Source organism: Oryctolagus cuniculus, chromosome 7 (assembly GCF_051225735.1).
Source record: "Oryctolagus cuniculus isolate XC-2025 breed Fujian yellow rabbit chromosome 7, ASM5122573v1, whole genome shotgun sequence".
In the NCBI taxonomy this organism is placed as follows: domain Eukaryota; kingdom Metazoa; phylum Chordata; class Mammalia; order Lagomorpha; family Leporidae; genus Oryctolagus; species Oryctolagus cuniculus.
The window spans coordinates 50,666,841-50,688,369 of NC_142873.1; the positions used below are offsets into that span (position 1 = coordinate 50,666,841).

Sequence of the window (21,529 nt, forward strand, 5' to 3'; positions counted from 1 at the left end):
CGCGCGGCTCACCATCGAGGCGGCGGCTAGAGAGGCGGGCGGGCCGCAGGGAGCGCGCACGGGGCGGGCCCCCCGCGCCGCTGGCCTTGTAGCCATTTTAGGAGGAAACCAGGGGCGCTAGCTCGGGGCGCGGCTTCAATTTCAATAACTTTATTGGTGGCGTCACCCGCGGGACGGCCATCGCGCCGGTGGCCTGGACAAGAAGGAGCGCATCGCCGGAGGTGGTGACGGGCGTGGGCGCCCTGGGGCAGGCGGCGCGAGCTGCGGGGGAGGTCCCCATAGCGGTTCCCTGAGCCGGGGCCGCGCCGAGGCCCGGGAGTTGCGGGGGTTCCCGCAGGCCGGGAGGGAGGGGATTCCCTCGCCCGGGGCCGCGGGCGCAGGGGCGGGGCCGGGGGCGCCGGTGACGGACGCGGCGTCTGGGGTGTTCCCCGCCCGGTGTGGTGCCCCCGCGGCAGGTGGCCCCCGACTGGAGCCGCGGTCATGGGAAACACCACCAGCGACCGGGTGTCCGGGGAGCGCCACGGCGCCAAGGCTGCGCGCGCCGAGGGTGCCGGCGGCCATGGCCCGAGCAAGGAGCACAAGATCATGGTGGGGAGCACGGACGACCCCAGCGTCTTCAGCCTGCCCGATTCCAAGGTAAGCGGCCTCACGCCCCCAGACGTCGGCGGTGCTGCAGCCGGCTTGGTTTCGGGCTCCTCCCTTGCTGGGTTCCTTCTCATGACACTGAACTGGGTGATGGGTTTTTGAATTAAAAGGGATTTTCCGAGTCGAAGGTGTTGGATGGTAATTCCTCTTACGGTGCTGCTTCAAAATAGGGCGAGGCGGCGGAATTCTCTGACTAGTCTCTCCGCCACGTTTTAAAGGATGGGGACAATAGACAGCCGCCGGTTCGGGTACCCTCTTGGAGTGTTGATGAATTTGCAGATTGTAAACTGGGTGGGGAAACTTCGCAGGGGAGGTGGCAGTTTTTCACATTGGCCCTGAGGGTGGCTCAGTGAATTTCATTTTCCTGAAAATGTCTGTGTATCAGTGTCATCTTTGCCTTTCTAGGAGCTCTGCACTTGAAATTCTCTTCCCCTTTGGTACGGCCGTGAGCCGCGACTCCTTGCCTTCTTGACTACTTTGTCCTAGGCTTGGGATCAGTAGGACGTCATTTGGTTGACTGCTTTTGCTTGGTCCAGCACTGGTGTGGTGGCCGACACCCAGCTGCTTGCTGGGAGGGCAAATGATTCCCAGTCCCCTCTCCTCTCCAGGAGAACTTGAGAGTGTTGCCCGTGGCTGAAAACACCCACCCCCAGCTGCCCCTCTGAAGCGCCTGCTCTCAGTTCCTAGGACTTCTGGGAAGACCAACTTGTGTTCACACTACAGAATGGACAGATGGCGCTGACAGCCATATGATTCCAGAGCAGTGTCTAATCACTCTTAGAACTGTCGGCATGAAATGCATTTAATTTCTCCAGTTGGGCTGAGTAGGGTGAAATAGAACAATGGAGAGACAAAGATGGCAGGGTCTGATGTTTTTATCACTTCATCACTTTCGTCCAACTAGGGCCTCTGGGCAGAAAGAGATCCTTATTTGCCACATTGCTAGTACAGGAAATTTGCATGCTGTGGTTTCTTTTATCTTCTGGAATCCCCATTGAGAACATAATCACAGACAGAAAAGAGAGTGATTGAAAGGAGTTGTTTTGGGATTTCTTTTCTGGTGCTTTTTTTCCCTTTCAACTTGAGAATTTCTTCCCCATCATTTGGGCTGTCTCCGCAGCCACCTGAATTTACTTGTTCAGAATTTTCCCAACGTGATCTGCCTCCTGTGTTTTTACCCTTTTTTGATGTTAATGACTCAGGATTTAAGAACAGTGTGGTTGTGAAACTGTAACTGCAGCATTTGGTGGCCTCAATAAAAGCTAGGTTGTTGTGTCTGAATTGGGGCCTATTTTGGATCATTTTTCCCCCACATTGCAGTCTTGCCATTTGTGATATTTAAAAATTGGCTTATGTAATTCCTAAGGTTTCATCCAACTCAAAAATTTTGTAGTACTCCATCTACTCTCTCCTTTCCTCAACATGTTTCTCACCTATTTCCAAACTATGGCTCTAGCTGTTGTTTTGCCCCTTTTCCTGTTGGTTTTGCCGACTATTTAACTTGGAGCAAATATTCTTGCTGCCAGTCGGCTGCATCCATTCCTACCACAGAAATGTTGTGTCATAAGTGGGAGGGCTTTCCTCCGAAGCTAGGCATATTAATAGTCCATAGCTTTCAGATTCTGCACTGAAGATCTGTCATAAAAGTAACTGACGGAAACAGTGGTGGGAGGCCCAGAGGGCTCCAGGTGCCTGCCTCCATCACCAGACTGGTTGGGTGGTTCTTAATCCTGGTTGCACATAAGAATAACCTGAGATTTGTTTCAATTGTGGTGACTCTGAAACCTTTACCAAGTAGCAAGAACAGTATAATGAACTCTGTGTACCTGTCAGCCATTTTAAACAATGACCAAATCATGAATGAACATGTGTCTTCTAAGTCCCAATCCACTGTATCCTCACCAAAGTATTTTGAAGCACATTGTAGACATTGTATCGAGTATTGTATCATAACATTTTATAATGTACTAAAGATGATTTTTTCGCTTTTAGTAGAAAGTCACGCTATTATTATCAGGGAAGATTTTTAGAAATAGATTACGAGCTCCTGTATCTGCATCAGAGCCTGAGAGTTATTGTTAGGTCTGTTAAAAAAAAAAAAATTCCTGTGAGTCTGATGCAGCCAGTCAGGCAGGAAGGCATTGCTTTGAGAACATGAGGACCGGGGTTTTCTCTTAAGCCTGAATTATGCTATTACTGGGGTCTCATACTTAGTTTTGAGGAATATCAAAAGGCGCTGTGGGGTCAGCAGTTTGGGGCAGCATTTTAGAATGCCACTTAGGGTGCCCATATCATATTGGAGTGTCTGTGTTGAAGTCCCTCTGTTCCCTGCTAATATGCACTGTGGGTAGCAGCAGGTGATGGCTCAAGTACTTGGGTCCCTGCCAGCTGTGCGGATTTTCTCTACCTATGTGGACTGGGATTGAGTTTCTGGCCCACCCCATCAGTCTGAGTCATCCCTGGCTGTTGTGAGCATTTAGGGAGTGAACCAGCAGATTGGAGATCTTTCTGTCTGCCTTTCAAATAAAATAATAGTAAATAAATAAATAAATAAGTTCTGAAAAAGGCAGTATATGGAAGGTAGATTACCTCAACCATTTTGAAACAAATGCCCAAATGAATAAGCTAGTCTTTTTTTTTTTTTTTTAAGATTTATTTATTTATTTGAAGGGCAGAGTTACAGAGAGGCAGAGAGAGTGGGAGAGGTCTTCCATCTGCTTGTTCACTCCCCAGATGGCCACAGTGGCTGAAGCTGTGCTGATCCAAAGCCAGGAGCCGGGAGCTTCTTCCGGGTCTCCTACATGGGTGCAGGGCCCCAAGGACCTGGGACATCTCCCACTGCTTTCCCAGGCCATAGCAGAGAGTGGATCAGAAGTGGAGCAGCCAGGACTCAAACTGGCACCCATATGGGAATGCTGGCACTGCAGGCGGTGGCTTTACCTGGTACCCCACAGTGCTGGCCCCAATGAGCTAGTCTTGTTTATTTTAAACCCATACTACTTTTTTAAAAGACGTTATTTATTTTAAAGGTAGAGTTAGAAAAGAGAGAGCGAGAGGGATCATCCGTCTGCTGGTTCACTCCCCAAATGGCCACTATGGCCAGGGCTGGGCCAGGCCAAAGCCAGAAGCCAGAAGTCAGGAACTTCATCCTGGTCTCCCATGTGGGTACAGGGGCCCAAGGACTTGGGCCATCCTCTGCTGCTTTCCCAGACACATTAGTAGGGAGCTTGATTAGAAGTAGAGCAGATAGGCTGGTGCCTTGGCTCACTAGGCTAATCCTCCGCCTTGCGGCGCCAGCACACCGGGTTCTAGTCCCGGTCGGGGCACCGGATTCTGTCCCGGTTGCCCCTCTTCCAGGCCAGCTCTCTGCTGTGGCCCGGGAGTGCAGTGGAGGATGGCCCAAGTGCTTGGGCCCTGCACCTGCATGGGAGACCAGGAGAAGCACCTGGCTCCTGCCATTGGATCAGCGCGGTGCGCTGGCCGCAGCACGCCGGCTGCGGCGGCCATTGGAGGGTGAACCAATGGCAAAGGAAGACCTTTCTCTCTGTCTCTCTCTCTCACTGTCCACTCTGCCTGTCAAAACATAAAAAAAAGAAGTAGAGCAGATGGGGCCGGCACCGCAGGTGGAGGATTAGCCTACTGAGCTGTGGCGCTGGCACTCCAGGTTCTAGTCCCGGTTAGGGCGCCGGTTCTGTCCCAGTTGCTCCTCTTCCAGTCCAGCTCTCTGGACTCTTCTCTGACAGTGGAGGATGGCCCAAGTGCTTGGGCCCTGCACCCACATGGGAGACCAGGAGGAAGTGCCTGGCTCCTGGCTTCGGATCAGCGCAGTGCGCCAGCGTGGCAACAACCATTTGGGGGGTGAACCAATGGAAGGAAGACCTTTCTCTCTGTCTCTCTCTCTCTCTCTCACTGTCTAACTCTGTCAAAAAAAAAAAAAAAAAAAAAAAAAGAAGTAGAGCAGATGGGACTGGAACTGGCACCCCTATGGGATGCCAGCATCACACTTTACCTGCTACACCACAACACTGTCCCCTAACCTATACTATTTTATGGGTACTATTTTGACTTAATACTGTACAGTCTTATTTGCCTATTTACCAAAACCAAAAGTAAGGAGGGTCATCAGACTTTCTCAGTAAAGGGCCAGATAGTAAGTGTTTTAAATTTTGGGGACAGGGACCAGTACTGTGGCATAGCAGGTAAAGCTACAGCCTGCAGTGTTGGCATCCTGTATTGGGTACTGGTTCAAGACCCAGCTGCTCCACTTCCAATCTACCTCCCTGCTAATATGCATGGGAAAGAAGCAGAAGATGGCCCAAGTCCTTGGCCCCTGCACCCACATGGGAGACCAGGATGAAGCTCCTGGCTTCAGCCTGGCTCACCCCTGGCCTTTTCAGCCATGTGGGGAGTGAACCAGCAGATGGTATCTCTCTCTCTCCCTCTCCCTCTCCCTCTCTGTAATTTTGCCTTTCAAATAAAATAAATAGATCTTAAGAAAAATTGGGGTGACCATAAAATCTCTGTCACAGCTATTCAAGTCTGCCACTGTAGTGGAAAACAGCTGTAGATAACGGGCATATGAGCATGGCAGTTTCCCAAAGTGACTTTATAAAAACATCTGGCTCTAGTTTGCCACCTCTTAATCTAAAGGAAAGAAGTAATAAGAAACTAAGGAGTTAGCTTTTTTCAGATTTCTACAAACCTCATTTGATGATGGAATTACTTTTGTTAAAGGAAGCTGTGTTTTTGATCTTTTGTTCCATAAGGCTCTAGAATTTTCACCCCTTACTTCTGAAATAATTAGTGTATACCTGGCAGGGTTGAGCAAGATTTCATAACCACTTCTCAAACTTTAAGAACTTTGTCCTTTCCCTTGTAACTTATTAGCTAGAGTATGAATTATGACTTTTATTGGTATCTTTCTTTTATTTTAAGTGCTAATTGAGAGCTGTTGCCTATGAAGGACATATGGCTAATTTAATTATTTGTTGTTTGTATGGACGCATTCTTGGTTTTCATGTTTTTTTTTCTCTTAAAAGGCACTCGGAGGCATATCATAAAATTGCCTGCCTGCAAGTTAGACTGGGAATAGAAAACAAGGTTTGGTTTGTTCTGATTTGTTGTGTTTTTTTTCAAAGGAGCTCCTCGGGCTCTGGAGGGGTGAGGTGCACCTTCTGAGAAGTGAGGCTGAGATAGGCAGTGCTGAGCACCAGCCATTTGAGCGTATTTGACCCTCAGTTCTTTCTGTAGTTCACTCAAAATCTGATTTTAAAGTGTGCTGATTTTCGGGCTCATATCCTTAGCCGAACCTAGCCCCCATCTGTACATTAGGGAGGAGAGTGACCTTTTAAGAGTCCTTGGGTCTCAGTTTATCCCAGGGGTGACCTGTGGTGCTTGTTGCAGCTCCCTGGGGACAAAGAGTTTGTCTCATGGCAGCAGGACTTGGAGGACTCCGTGAAGCCGGCGCAGCAGGCCCGGCCCACCGTGATCCGCTGGTCGGAGGGAGGCAAGGAGGTCTTCATCTCTGGGTCCTTCAACAATTGGAGCGCCAAGATTCCACTGATAAAGAGGTGAACGCACGTGTCTTGGCTGCGCCTTCGGGGTCCGGGGTAGAGACCTGATTTCCTTTCTTCCAAGAGAGGCGGGCTGGCCTGCTCTTCTCCAGCTCCTGGGGCCTGTCTCTGAAGCATGCCCTTGTGAGCATTTGCTCTGCACATGGCGTTTTGCTTCAACCTCACAGTGCGTGAGAGAGACTTTCCCACTTAGAACATCACCATCTCAGACCAGCTATGTGGGTTCCTTCTTTAGGGCCGAGTTACACAAGCCCTTTCTGTGCTTGTGGGAAGCCTTCTGTAACCGGCTCTGTCCTGTTGCTCTGTCTATTGCACTAAAGCAAAACACACTGTAAAGTTCTAGATAGTATAAGCATGTGTTAATTGCAAAGCAATAATGAACTATTTACCTGTCAAAATCGCCCTTAATATAATAGTCATTTTCTGGAAAAGGCTGACCAAAACATGGAAAGCACACCCTGAGTCCCTTCTGTATCCTGAACCAGCCGTTACCTTCTTCACACGTGAGGAATCCATTATGCTGACACGACGTAGTTGTACTGGGATGAATCATTTTGGGAGATCAGTGTCTTTAGTATTCTTTTGCAGATATTGGTTAAGAACTTAAGTTATTGGCAGGGGTTGGCAAATACATGTCCAAGGTGACATAGAAAGAGAGAATGAGTTTATAAATTACTTTTTATGCCAGACAATACAGTGGCTTAGAAATAAGGGAGGCTGTGGCCCTGATACTGTGAATGCCACTTGCTTTTACATTCTGTCTTCCAAAAGGAATTGGCCTGACGTTCTGTTTCCTTTGGCAGCCATAATGACTTTGTTGCCATCCTGGACCTCCCTGAGGGAGAGCACCAATACAAGTTCTTTGTGGATGGACAGTGGGTTCACGACCCATCCGAGGTAAGGCCTGGATCTCCAGGGGTGGCCGTGGGTGCAGCATTCTCATTTTAGCTGTCGTCACTGTCAGGATGGACAGGCCACAGCTCCCCTGCACTGCAGGATCTCTCTCCATAAAAGATGGGGGTTCGAGTATGTTCACTGGCAACTCTTTTAGAAAAAGAGAAAGGAAAGATTGGGTGGAAGAGAGAGATTTGAAAGGGGGATTGAGTGATTCGTTCTATTCACTGTTTCAGCCCGTGGTTACCAGTCAGCTTGGCACGATTAACAATTTGATCCATGTCAAGAAGTCGGATTTTGAAGTGTTTGATGCCTTAAAGCTAGATTCCATGGAAAGCTCTGAGACGTCTTGTCGAGGTAATTTTGTAGTATAAGCTCTTTCTGGCTATATTGTCTTGTAATTCATGTTCTTTCCCAAAGCAGTTTTGTATTTTGTTCTGTTTTTCCACTTCTCCTCAGGAATCTTCTGAACCGTGTGTGTGTGTTTGTATCCTGTATCTATAGGTATACATAGCCCCCAAAAGAGCGTTTTGCTAACTATATTCGCAGTTACGGTTTTGTTTCTCTACGGTAAAGGCTATGACTGTCCAAACAACTATGCACTGTATTCCCAGGGAGCACGCTTCCCTCTCGTGAGTTCAAAGCCTGCCTCTGGTACTAACTAGTTTTACCATCTCAGACAAGTCCCTGGACCTTTTTGGTTCTCAGTTCCTTAACAGTAAGAGTCAGGTGCATAGACTGCCACTGATGCTCAGCAGTCACCACACCTGAAGTGCATATTAGGATCTCAGATCATAATATCTAAAGGAATAGTCAGTAGTACAATCATTATCTGTAGAAGAGAATTTGGAACTATTGTTGTTATCATATAAGCTCAAAAAGTTGGGGCAATGATTTAAAAGGGTTTAAAAATATTGAGTTAGATTATGAGGCTACTTGTGACTACATTTTACCTTATATGATCTTGGCAAAGCAACCAATGAAAAATAGATATATAATTACAGAGAGAGAGGACTACCATACTATTGCTGGTTCTCTCTTCCCTCTTTCACCCAGTATCTGGTCCACTGAGGTAAGACTTAGAATGTATTTTTTTAGGAATCTGCAGGTAAAGATTTCATCTGCACTCATTTACCATCTAGTTTGTGTTGTGACGTTGGGTAAATCACTTAACCAATTTGTATTTTATTTTTCTGATGAAAAAGAAATAAAAACTGTTCTAGGTACTGCCCAATGATGTTTTGTGGATCATGTGACAAAATAACTGAAAGTATTTTAGAAAATTTCAAATTCTATATGTTTTTAAGATATTGCTTAATATCATAGTGTTATTACCATTTTTTTGCCTTAGCTTCATATGTATTTAACTCCTACCTGAGTACTTGTAATTAACTTGTCATTAAAATATTTTTCACTGGGGACTATGAGATCATAAATTTTTAAAATAAGAAATATAGGGCCAGCGCCGCAGCTCACTAGGCTAATCCTCCACCTTGCGGCACCGGCACACCGGGTTCTAGTCCCGGTCGGGGCGCCGGATTCTGTCCCAGTTGCCCCTCTTCCAGGCCAGCTCTCTGCCATGGCCAGGGAGTGCAGTGGAGGATGGCCCAAGTCCTTGGGCCCTGCACCCCATGAGAGACCAGGAGAAGTACCTGGCTCCTGCCATTGAATCAGCGCGGTGCGCCGGCCGCAGCGCGCCAGCCATGGCTGCCATTGGAGGGTGAACCAACGGCAAAGGAAGACCTTTCTCTCTGTCTCTCTCTCTCACTGTCCACTCTGCCTGTCAAAAAAATAAAAATTAAAAAAAAAAAAAAGAAATATAGATATTTTCATTTCTGTATATTTCCTTCAACTCTTGTGTGCTTTTCTTTTCCATTTGAGATATGCTAGAGTATGTCCCAAAGTTTGTGATAAAAATGAAATGAAGAGATGTTTATTTTGGTGCAAAAAAATTGAAATCCATATATAGTTTTTTCATAATATGATTTTCCATGAACTCTTAAAAATTCCATTTGCTTGTTTTATTTATTTGTGGGGCAGAGAGAGACAGACAGACAAGAGCTTTCCCATTTAGTTCACTCTCCAACTGCCTGCAACAGCCAGGACTGGCCAAAGCCAGGAGCCATGAACTCACTCCGGGTGTCCTGCCTTAGTGACAGGGACCCAACTACTTCAGCCTTCACCATTGTCTTCCAGGGTGTACACAGCAGGAAGCTGGCATCAGGGGCTGGAACTGGGACGCAAAGCCAGGCACTCTGATACGCAATGTGGCATCCCAAGCAGTGTCCTAACTGCCGTGCCTAACAATGCCCCATCCATGAACTTCTTGAAGACTACTCAGATGCATGGTTTTTAAATTTTTTGGCACTAAAATAAACTTGTAATTCCACAAACTTTTTGAAGTACTCCCTTTTGAAATGTACAATTCAGTAATATTTTTATATTTTTGCAGTTTTGCTACCATCACTACTGTCTAATTCCAGAGCATTTTTATCACTCCATAAAAGAAACCTCGTACCCATTAGCAGTCATTTCCTGTTCCCACCTCCCCTCCACTACTAGTAACCACAAATATACTTTCTGTCTTTATGCGTTTATCTGTTTTGGATATTTCATACAAATGGATCCATACAATATGCAGTCTTTTTTTTTTTTTTTTTCAAAAAAAAGCTTTATTTATTTGAAACAGTGATAGAGAGAGCTTCCATCTGCTGCTTTACTTCCCAAATGGCCACACAGCTGGAGTTGGGCCTGGCGGAAGCCAGGAGCCTAGAACTCCATCTGAGTCTCCCATGTGGGTGGCAGAGGCCCAAGCACTTAGGCTATCTTCCATGCCTTCCCAGGCACAGTAGCAGAGAGCTGGATCAGAAGTGGAGCAACTGGGATCGAACTAATGCTCTGATATTGTTGCAACCAACTTAGCTCACTGTGCCAAAATGCTCGTCCCAGAATGTGGTCTTCCCTGTCTGACACTTTTCACTTAGCATGATATTTTCGGGGTTTATCCATGTTGGAACATGTGTCCATACTTCACTGCTATTAAAGTTGAATCAAATTCCATTCCATGGTCATAACATTTTGGTGTCCATTCATTAGTTGATATATATTTGGATTATTTTTTGCTTTTTAGCTTTTATAGATGATGCTGTTACGAACATTCATGTACAGATTTTTTGTGTAAACATGTTTTCATTTTTCTGTGCAGAACTGGGTCATGTAGTAACTTTATATTCAGCTTTCTGAGCAGCTGGCAGTGGGAATAGCGTGAAGCTTCCAGTTTCTCCACATCTTTGCCAACACTTGTGATTTTTTTTTATCATAACCATCCTTGTGAATATTCAAAGTATCGTGTGTTTTTGATTTGCATTTCCTAATGACTGCTTCATATGTTTGATCTTTATTACTGAGATCATTGTAGCATCAGGTAGTCTTTAAAGAGTTTATAACCTTGTTTTCGTTTTCTTGGGTGGGCAAGAGAAGTCTGATCATTTCATACTGCTTGGAAATTTATAAAACTTTTTCACGTCCATTATCTCATTTGATTTCAGGAAAAGCATTGTGAAATAAGGCAAAGATTTTTAAAAATTGTGATGGCTGTGGAAACCAGCCATAGTGAAGGGGTTTGTCGAAGGTCACACAGCTAATAAGTGGAGCAGCTCTTCCCCAAGCCTAGCTCATTGACTCGTCGTCTTCTGCTCCCCGTGCCCTGTTGTCGCCTAGAGGAACCTCATGTTCTCCTCATGTTCTGTGTCCAGGATGACTCAGGCTTTCCCTTTGGCTGCCTTACAGTTGCAGACTCAACAGGTCACAAACTCATGATCCGTGACTGTTACTGAATTTTTAATATTAGCTACCATGCATTGATGGCTTTTTTTCCCATGCGTTGTTACAAATCCTCTGTCCTCCTCTTATATTTATATAAATATGTTTCAGACCTTTCCAGCTCACCCCCAGGGCCTTATGGTCAAGAAATGTATGTGTTTCGATCTGAAGAGAGATTCAAATCGCCACCCATACTTCCTCCTCACCTTCTCCAAGTTATTCTTAACAAGGACACTAATATTTCTGTGAGTATCCAGAGAGCATTGCTGGAGCATGTGGGGTCTCTAGGACCATTTGGGTCAAAAGTTATTAACCCTAGAAGTTAGAATTATTACAAAGGGGTATTGAGGTTATAAATCATGTGTATCTCAATAGTGTTGTAGGCTCAATTCTGACTTTTTCATGTCCTGGTATAAAAGTGAATCGTTGTTTGCTGGTCCTAGTAAAATCAGGACCAGAGTTTTGTGTTGCTAGAATTTCAGGACTTCTGTTCCAACACAAGATAAAAAGTACTTATCAATTTTTTTGCATATACTTTACATCATTATTCAGTGTACCTGGTTTCCACTAAGGTTATTTTTGCATGTCAACATAAATTTGCCATATGTGTTGTGAACAAGATTTTTGTTTTAGCTCTATTAAGGAAGATTAGTAGATGTTGAGGTCTAAGATTGCTACCTGGGACTGGGAATTTTCCTTAATGGCAATGTATTACTGATACGTTCTGGGGTGTGTTATTATTTAAAGGAGATAGTGTGTTCTAGCTTAGAGTTCTCAGCGGTCCCAGGGAAGAATACAGGGATAGAAGAATCAGAGGAACAGAGGACGAGTGAGGTGTTTGGGTTGTCTGCATTTAACTCCACGTAGTGATGTTTTTCTGTCTTAGTGTGACCCAGCTTTGCTCCCTGAGCCCAACCATGTTATGCTGAACCACCTCTATGCATTGTCCATTAAGGTAAGTCGTGGCCCTGGCTCTTTTTTTTTTTTTCCCAAAGATTTTATTTATTTGAGAGTTAGAGTTACAGAGAGAAGTTGAGACAGAAAGAAAGGTCTGCTGGTTCACTCCCTAAATGACCGCAACGGCTGGAGCTGGGCCAATCCAAAGCTAGGAGCCAGGAGCTTCTTCCGGGCCTCCCATGCAGGAGCAGAGACCCAAGGCCTTGGGCAATCTTCTAGTACTATCCCAGGCCCTAGCAGAGAGCTGGATCAGAAATGGGACAGCTGGGATTAGAACTCACGCCCACGTAGGATGCCGGTGCCGCAGGTGGAGGATGAACCTACTGCGCCACAGCGCCGGTTCCTGGCCCTGGCTCCTAATGGAGCACCTGGAAAGGAGAGGGGGAGAGCAACACATGTTTTCCAGTAGCTGCCTGCTCTGCTGCTTCCTTGAAGCTGAAGCTGGTAGTGGTGATCCAATTATAGAAGAGCTTTCTTTCTTTCTCTTGTTTTTGTTTCTTGTTTTAAAATCTTAGTCTTTATATCTGTGTTCTTGCTAGCTGAATTGCCCTGTGATTGAATGGACGTTTTTCCTCCTGGTTTCTTTTGCTGGGGGGCTAGAACCTTTATATCAGCTACTTAATTAACGTTGAGTTCGTAGCAGTAGAATTCATCTGCTGCAAAGCAGGCTTAGCTTCCAGTTTGGAGAGTGCTTGCATGATCAGGTTTCCAGTCATCTATCTCCAAAGGCTTGCACCCCTGATACACTGGAGATGTGACCAGATCTGCCCTGTCCCCTCCATCTCCAGAGTCCCTCTTGGTTTCTCTGCTGTTTCAGAGTCTGGGTTGAAAATGACAGTCTGTTCTGTCGTATCGCTCCCTTGTGGACTGGCTCTGTGGTCCTGAGATCAGGCCAACCATCAGAATCACCTAAGGTAGTTTGTGAAGCTACAGGTTCAGGGGCTCCATCCCCAGAGCTGCTGAGTAAGTGTGTGCAGGGTGGACCCCTGTCATTTTTAAGCTGCTTATATGTCATAGATGTGCAGCTAGATTAGGGGAGTCACCAATACAAGTGACTTTAACAAATTATGTGATAATACATGTAAAATTAAAGACATATTATTGAATTCAATTTTTATAATAAGCTTGTGGGGTAAATAGTATTTTTAACCCCTGTTTTATAGACACAGAAACTAAAGCTCTGAAAGTCACATTACCAGTAGGTACCAAAGACCAGACTGAGGTCATGTTCTTTCCTGTAGATCACTGTTCCTGATCTTCTCACTCGTTCCTCATGTCTGCAAAACCTTTCCTGGAGTTGCATTTTTCACCTGCCTTGCTTCTGTCAGGTTTAGGCTGTGTCATACTCTGGTCCCAGAATGTTAACCTACGAAACATTCTGTAGATAGTACAGTAGAGGGGAAGGTAGGAGGATACACTGGATTCGCCATCGTATCTGCGTGGATTCTTTGGGACCTGATTGAATTTTACCTGCTGCAACCACTCCTTGGCTGTCAGTTGATGTCCACAGGTCTGTCATCTCCTCCTAGGGTGTGCTCGGTATGTGAGGTCTGTCCCACAGCCTGGGCGGTGGGCCCTCCTGCTTGCTTCTGACTGGTTCTCATGCAGGTGTAGTGCTTGGTGACTGCTGTTCAGCCTGGCCCTGACTGACCAGAGTCCGCTCAGCTTGTTGCGGCTGATTGGACTGAGTCGATTGGACTGAGGAGGATTTGGGCATCCGCTTTAATTCCTGAGTTCCTTCTAGATCAAGGAGCACTTTTTGAGTTCATCCTTGATAGTAAATGTAAATGAGACCTGCGCTGGGGAGCGAGAGTGGCTTTCAGAAGGATCATTTCCCTCTCTTCTCATTGAATCAAAGACCTCCTCCTCCTAGAAATGGATGCAAAAAGTTGTTCCTTTTCTTCTTTGGTAGTTTTATGGCCAATATTCAAATTTGTGGCAAGGAAAGGAGTGAAATCGAGTGATATTTCTTCAGCACCTTAAGTGTATCAGATAATCTCATGTAATCATGAGAGCTGCCTGAGTGGTAGGTGCTACCTACCTGAGACTTAGAGACTTAGAGACGCTAGGTAGTTTACTCAAGGCTACACTACCAGTACATGACAGTAGGAGTCAAGAATGAGGCTGAAGCTGATTTGGCTCCAAGACCAACCTCTTTCTTTTATAGTAAGTTATCTCCACCGAAAGTGAGCGACTGTGAAGGACTGATAGCTGGGGAGAGCTGCCCACCATATAGCTCATGACTTAGCGTTCTTTCTCTTGCAGGACAGCGTCATGGTTCTTAGTGCAACGCATCGCTACAAGAAGAAGTATGTCACCACTCTGCTGTACAAGCCCATCTGAAAGCAGCCTCCTCTGCCTCCGAGGATTCAGGAAAAGTATCTTTTTTGCCTTTCTGGACTGCACCGGTCTCGTGTGAGACTGGGAGGCTGATTTGCTTTGAGGCCGATGTGTGTGTTTCAGAGCCTCTGAGTAGGATGCTCTGCTTTGGCATTCGAGCGCGGATGAGAGCTGTATGAGTTCATGGAATTTATTTTAAGAAAAAATATATACGTATTTGTGAGAGGAAGGTCACTGGAAGCCTGTTGGTTCCAGCCACATGTATTCCCTGCCTGTGGGTACTCACCAAGACCTGCTTGGGGGAGCTGCAGAAAAAACTGCACAGGAAGCTTTTTCCTACAATGCGAGGTCGTAGGATCCTTCCGGGCGGAGATTCGGTCCCCGCTGCCTCGGCTCTCCAAGGAAGGGACCTGTGCTCGCCTGCTGCCCTCCTCCAGCCGCCTTCTGCAGGGGCGGCTTCGCTTGCATGGGTTCTCGGTATTCCCAGGGTGTGTGGCACAGTTGCTGTCCTTTTATGTGGTACCACATGCCCCACAGGAACTCTTTTCCCTTCTTATCCCATTTTGACGAGCCTCCCTCAGATACCCTACCTGACCCTTGTCTAATGCAAAACTCATCGGGTAAGTGTATTTGAAAAGTATGTGGGCTCTGAACCACACGTCACTAGGGCTGCCTGAAGCTCTCCTTGTTAGCCAGCACAGGCCACTTTGTTTCTGCTTCTTTTACTTTCTACTGAAGAAAAGATGGCTCAGCAACAGGAGAAAGGCAGAATGCAGAAGGCCTGCTGTTTGTTTTGGCTTGGGGCGGCAGCCTCAGCTGTGTTGACCCCTGCCCATAGGTTTCCCACGCTGCCTGGCCCTGCTTCCAGCTTTTCTTCCCCAGAGCACACAGCCCTGCAGGTAGCAGTGGAGCCAGGAGAAACTTTCATGTCTCATCCTGGAAAGTTTGTTTTATGAGCCTGCATTTTTTTAAAATTAAAAATTCCTTTTCATTGATCTTAAGAAATAAAGAACTTAATATCACTGGTCTTAAGAAATTGGAGAACTTCAGGCTCTGGATGAAAGGTTCTTAAGATTTTTTTTCTCTACTCTGGAGAAGTCTGTGGTCTTGCATTCATATGGCCAAGCCCTGTGCACATCATTACACTAAATGTTGCTCTAGATACAGATTCACTGGATGCCCCCAAGGGCTCCCTCAACTTAAGGATTTGTTAAGCCAAGAAACAAGGAAGCAACCTTGAAAAGTATTGCTCTTTGCACTAAGTGTTAACATCTCTTGTTCCTCCGCCTCTCCTTTTTAAAAAATGTTTGGCAATGAAGTGAAGTCCTGGATCTTCATTTGTGGACTGATAAGCAGCTGTTCAATCCACTCTTGGGGCTCAAAGAGAAAACACTTTTTCCAAGTATCTGTGACTCTTTCACTTTGCAGATAAATACAGGACACAGATTCAGTACAGAAGGAGGCCAAACTGTTGATGACTAAGAGACTCTTTGCCTGCTCAGATGGGCCCAGCCACGCTGAGAGGGCACATCCCGGTCAGTTTAGCTACCTCCCGTTTTCCACGTGCAGTGCTGGCAAAGTGATGTGGAGACCTCTTGGATCCCAGGTGCGAGGCAGCTAGGTATGGGGTGGTGGTTTTGCTGAGAATGCAGATTCACGGGTGCCTTGGTGGTTAACTGCAGAGAGTAAGCACTGCTTTAGCCATCCTAGGCCCCCTCTGGCAAAAGGCCTTTGTGGAGAACCGAGACTACTTAGAGTAGTATGCCACTATAAAACCCAGGCTAAATCCCATCACAAGCAACTCTCAGGTTCTGCGTAGTCATCGGTTGTACTACACATTTGTTGTTCTTCAATACTCATTACAGTGGGCCACTTAGGGAGATTCGGAATCTTGCTTGTGACATGGAAGATTGTGTGGTTTTCATTTTTCTTGTCAATGGTACTGAAATGTAACCCTGTGTGTTCATACTCCATACAGGTTTATCAGTACAATGGGGCAGGAAAAGAAGTTTCTTCAGTTTCTCTCAGGCCAGAGGCTTCTGTGGTTTGAGTCTGGGTTGACTTTCAGATCTTTCTGATCTGGAATTGTGCACAATGAATGTCAGTTTCCCAAGTTCTGAGGTAATTTCTCAGCCACATGTGGAATGGGGGCCTACCAGCTGGTATGGAAGGGTGGGTAAGAGGAGCTAGGCATGGCCCATTCAACACTGTCCTCTTTCTATGCTAATACACCCCTTGGTCCTGAGAACCCCCATCTTGGTCTGTCTCCATGGAACCGTTCTATACAGCTCACTCATCCTTTTGTACCGGTTAGCTAAAGGGATGCTTTATTTTTTACAGAAGACAGAGTGATAGATTTAGAAAATCAGTAATGGCAAAAAAAATTTTTTTAGCCTTTTTTAAAAATTTGGCTGTAGGCATTTCACAGGGTCAAAGTTGGCAAAATGAAAAAAATAGCTCCTAGGGAAGGCTGACCCTTTAAAGAACTGCTCCATGGATTCGGAGTTGTGGGGAAAAGATAGGAGGCTGAGCGGAGGGATGACATTAGGAAAATAAAGACTTAGTAGGTAACGTAACTCAGAACGGAAAATACCTTCTAACAAACAGAGGTGTAACGGCAGTGTCCTCGGGTCTCGTGTACAGAACTTAGCAGTATGTAACACATCTGCCCTTTGCCTCCCGCTCCTATTCGCGGCCTCTTCCTCCGCTCCCTGCTTTAACTTCATTTGTCAGGCAGACTTTGCCAGGGTCTCAAGTTAAAGATTACCTAAAACACAAGTGAGTCATCTCCACACCGTGGTTATTCGTTTGCTTTAAGATCAGAGTTGAAAGGGATTTAGCCACTGTAGATGGCAAAAGTTGTGAATAGTGTTGGCTTTTTCCATGTATGTTTGAACATATGATAGGGAAATGGTTAAAGGAGAATCCAAGAGGAATTCCTGAGAGGATCCTATCCGCCAGGCTGCTTATTTTCCCCCACTTATTTCTGGTCTTTTGCAGATCTAACAGATCTGAGATTAAACCTTTGAAAAGTGTCAGTACTCCATGCATGCTGCTAAAATGAGTTTGGAAAGAAGTGATGCTCCATTATATTAATCTTGAATGTAAATGAAGGAGACATACTACTGATAGAATTCCCTGCTTTTAATTGGGGAAATAGGGCTTTTAAAATTTTGACCTCAACTGAAAATGATATGCAATAGTCTATGTTTTATGTGTTTAAAATACATTCTATTCTCAGAGATACCTACATTCTTCACGTTCTAGTGATTTGGGGTATGGGCTTAAAAGCAGGTATTCAATTTGTTCCTACATTATTCTGACCTGTCCTTAAAGCCAAGTTCTTGCTATCTTCTACAAGGGGCTACTGACTGCTAATCAGCTACCCATGGGAGGGAAGACCTGGGAGGGGTAAGGGTTAGGGTCTTTTCAGAACTTTATGGCTCTAGCCACTTGTCTCTCCTGAGTGCCAGTCACAATTGAAGGTCAAAGGACTGTGATTTCTTCAATGAACTCAAAACTTTGGAGTAAGAGGTCAAATTGTTTTCAAATTATAAGAAAGAAGGAAAAAAGGAAACACCTCAAGTCAGTTACTTGTAGAATCGAATTCTTAGTGATGGAATCTCTCTAGGATTCTGGTTTGGGCTTTATCTTCATTTGCTTTTCTCAATTGTGCTTTGAAGTGAATTGTTGTCATTAAAAATTAAACTTTTCAATAATGTCAACATTAGCTGGAGTTAACTTGAATTAATTGTGTGTATAACAGTACTTTTGCAGTAAGACTGGTGTGAAATACTAAACACTATGGGTTTTTTAAGTGTCAGGTTAAATGGGCAAGGGATACCTACATTAAGTATTCTGTTAGGTATTGATTGTGTAACTCGTTTTCTATATCCCTCTACAGAACACTTACCCTACCCAGCTTGTGGTTTTAGGACTGTCAGAGCTCTTTATTGCTGATAGTCCTGTCTCTGCACTGGGTCCCGTGTATGCGACGTGTTTGGGTTTTGGCAAAAAGGAAGATGCTGGCTAGTAACACACAGAAGCATTTCGAATGAGTGCAGCTCTGTGTCCATCATAAAGCGGGGGTGGGGGGGGGGACAGAACTGTAACTTGAAGGCAATTAAATCTGTGAGAGTCTGCCTTTAAATGGTGCTTTTTGTAACCTTTAACTGAGGTACAGAGCTGCTTTTCAATATTTCACAAAGGAGTGGCACACAAATATGGATTTCAAAGTTTTTCTCTACATGTAATTTGTCACTGGACTCAAACATGCCTGAAAATTGTGTGATGTGACACATAGAGAAATGTGAGATTTTTTTCCATAAAACTGTTTAATAAAGTGTTATACAGCAATAACATTTTGAATTGTTTATGGTCATTGATTATATTATCCAGATCTGCTTGCCTTGGTAGACCTAAAACCTAAAAAACAAATTGCCAGACAGGCACATCTGAGTGAAGGAAAAAGTCACAGGTAGAGGGCACACAGTGCTGGGCTCCCCTCACTGCCTCCGCCTTCTGTTCCAGGCTCTGCCACATTAACTCCAGGAGTGCAGACTCCACAGTGATTTGATTTTGAGCGTTTCCCGTGGCCTGGCTGTGTAGTTAGCTGTCACCTGTGCCGGATTAGCTGCGCTCTTAGATGAAAGACTGTCCCCAGGTGCTGCACATTCACCGCCCCCAGCAAGTGGAAATCTCTGCCGTCGTGTCCAGGCATCTGTGTTTCCTTTTTTTATATATATATAAATATATATTTATTTTTTATTTGAAAGTCAGAGTTACACAGAGAGGAGAGGCAGAGAGAGAGAGAAAGAGGTCTTCGACCCCGTGGGTTCACTCCCCAATTGGCCACAATGGCCGGAGCTACGTGGATCAGAAGCCAGGAGCTTCTTCTGGGTCTCCCACGTGGGTGCCTCTTCTGCTTTCTCAGGCCACCGCAGAGAGCTGGATGGGAAGTGGAGCAGCCGGGACTCGAACCGGCGGCCATATGGGATGCCGGCACTGCAGGCGGCGGCTTTACCCACTACGCCACAGTGCTGGCCCCCGCATCTGTGTTTCTAAGTCCCCACGATGATTCTAATCCACCTGTAGTATTTGAACCCCCATTACGGACCTTCTCCACTTCTCTCTTTTTTTTCTATTTATTTGTTTTTAAAATTCTATTTTTCTACTTCTCTTTTTCTGTCAGATTATATGAGTTGTCCAAAAGTTCATGAAAAAGACATGCTATCTTTTAATTCCATTTTCTGTGAACTTTTTGAGGTACCTTAATGTACTTCATTGTACGTTAAAACAGATTATATACAAATCGCTCCTCAGATGGGCTTGTTAAGGGTCACAGTGTTACATGGTAATTGTCTTCATTTCTTTATTTCACATGGTTTTCATGTAGCTGGTCTTTGGACTTTTCCTAAAACAATCAAGCTCTCCCGTATTAGGTGCTGCAAAGAGTCAACTGAGTTGAACTCGTTTAAAAATTTTTTTATTTGTCTAAGGTGAACAAATTTCATATGTACAAATTAGGGAGCATAGTGATACCTCCTCCCATACCCTCCTTCCTGCTCCCACTCCCACCCTTCGACCTCGTTTCTTATTCTTGCTTTTAATTTTTACAATGACATACTCTCAGTTTATTTTATAATCATGAACATAAGCCTCCACACAATAAAGAATTCAACAAATAGCAGAAAAAACAAAAACCAAAAACAATTCAACAGTAGATACAAGGGCTGTAAACAATTATTTCTTTCCTCCTACTAATTGTAGGTTTGCTTTTGTTCTTATTTTTCTAGGTCCTTGAGATACATTGTTAGATCATTCATTTGATGGGAGTGGAGGCTTAACCAACTCAGCCACAGTGCCGGCTCCTCCGTTATATTTTTTATTTGATATACTGTATTCTTCATTTCTAATATATCACTTCGACCTCGTTTCTTATTCTTGCTTTTAATTTTTACAATGACATACTCTCAGTTTATTTTATAATCATGAACATAAGCCTCCACACAATAAAGAATTCAACAAATAGCAGAAAAAACAAAAACCAAAAACAATTCAACAGTAGATACAAGGGCTGTAAACAATTATTTCTTTCCTCCTACTAATTGTAGGTTTGCTTTTGTTCTTATTTTTCTAGGTCCTTGAGATACATTGTTAGATCATTCATTTGATGGGAGTGGAGGCTTAACCAACTCAGCCACAGTGCCGGCCCCTCCGTTATATTTTTTATTTGACATACTGTATTCTTCATTTCTAATATATCAGTTTGATTCTCTTCCATATCTCTATCTCACAGGAAAGTTTTTCATCCATGTCATGTATGGATTTCTTTAGCTCATAAATTTACTTCTCATTGCTTTTGAGTAATCCTAAAATCATTCTTTTGAATTCCTTTTCAGGCATTTCCTCAGTGTCTTTATGTTCACATTCTAATATTGAAGTGTTGTTGTGTTCCTGTGGGGGAATCATAGTGTCTTCCTTGTTCCTGTTTCACGTTTCTGTGTTTATCTTTAGGCATTTGTGGAACTGTTTCCTCAGACGGCCGTTATCTTGGAAATATGCCTCTGTGGCTAAGTGGAGTGTCTGCTCCTTCAGTGGGTAGTCAGAGGTGTGTGCTGGGTAGGGCCGGGGCCTCTGGTCAGGGCTTGGCTGTGGTCCAAGAGTCCAGGGCGACGCCCACACTGGACATGGTAGATGGGTTCTTTTGTCAGAAGGGGAAAGGGTGTGATCATGCCGCCCGGGATGATCACTGCCTCACCTCCTGTGTGCCAAGGTGATCAGTGCCCAGGGCAGGCCCACCCTGGCCACACACCTCAACCACGCGTTCTCAAGAACCATACAAAGGATCTGTGGTCTTCGGTGTGAGCACAGAACCCTCTATAATGACCGCTCCCCCAGGCACTCAGTGGCAGCTGAGCTTCTAAAGCCAGACACATAGATTGCAGAGAGACCCTGCTACATGCACGCCCTGTGGTGCAGTCACAGACTTCCCACAGCCATAGCAGAGAGCAGGCGATCTACTCTCAGCCCTGAGAGCCTGCACTGTCCTTGGAGAGAGCCAAGGCGTTCCCAGAGCCAGCTGCCTGTCGGTGTTCCGCCTTCACAGTTTGAGTACAGGTGCTAATTATACAGAGTGAAGCTGAGTGCCTCATAGGCTTAAGTGGGCTCCTTGCCCCCTGCAGCCCTCCAGGCCAATGTCAGGGAGGACCACAGATTTATCCGTCAGCTTTGGCAGCCTGTACTCATCTTGTAAGATGGTGTTTCTTCCCCACTGTTGTCTTAGAGTCCTTGTCAAG

General features: G+C 45.2%; 1 protein-coding gene across 1 annotated transcript; it reads left to right on the forward strand.

The window, feature by feature from the left end:
• The first annotated feature begins 81 nt into the window (after positions 1-81).
• PRKAB2 (protein kinase AMP-activated non-catalytic subunit beta 2) lies at positions 82-18,590 on the forward strand. Its single transcript, XM_002715664.6, has 7 exons — positions 82-636; positions 6,049-6,215; positions 7,022-7,115; positions 7,349-7,469; positions 11,046-11,179; positions 11,821-11,889; positions 14,157-18,590. Exons 1-7 carry the CDS (start codon positions 481-483, stop codon positions 14,232-14,234), a joined length of 819 nt encoding a protein of 272 aa, XP_002715710.1. The 5' UTR covers positions 82-480; the 3' UTR covers positions 14,235-18,590.
• Positions 18,591-21,529: the final 2,939 nt, after the last annotated feature.

Coding starts and splice junctions, on each gene's coding strand:
- PRKAB2 (XM_002715664.6), top strand. CDS start 481: ATGGGAAACACCACCAGCGACCGGGTGTCCGGGGAGCGCCACGGCGCC. Junction 637..6,048: donor TCAGCCTGCCCGATTCCAAG/GTAAGCGGCCTC, acceptor TGCTTGTTGCAG/CTCCCTGGGGACAAAGAGTT. Junction 6,216..7,021: donor AAGATTCCACTGATAAAGAG/GTGAACGCACGT, acceptor TTCCTTTGGCAG/CCATAATGACTTTGTTGCCA.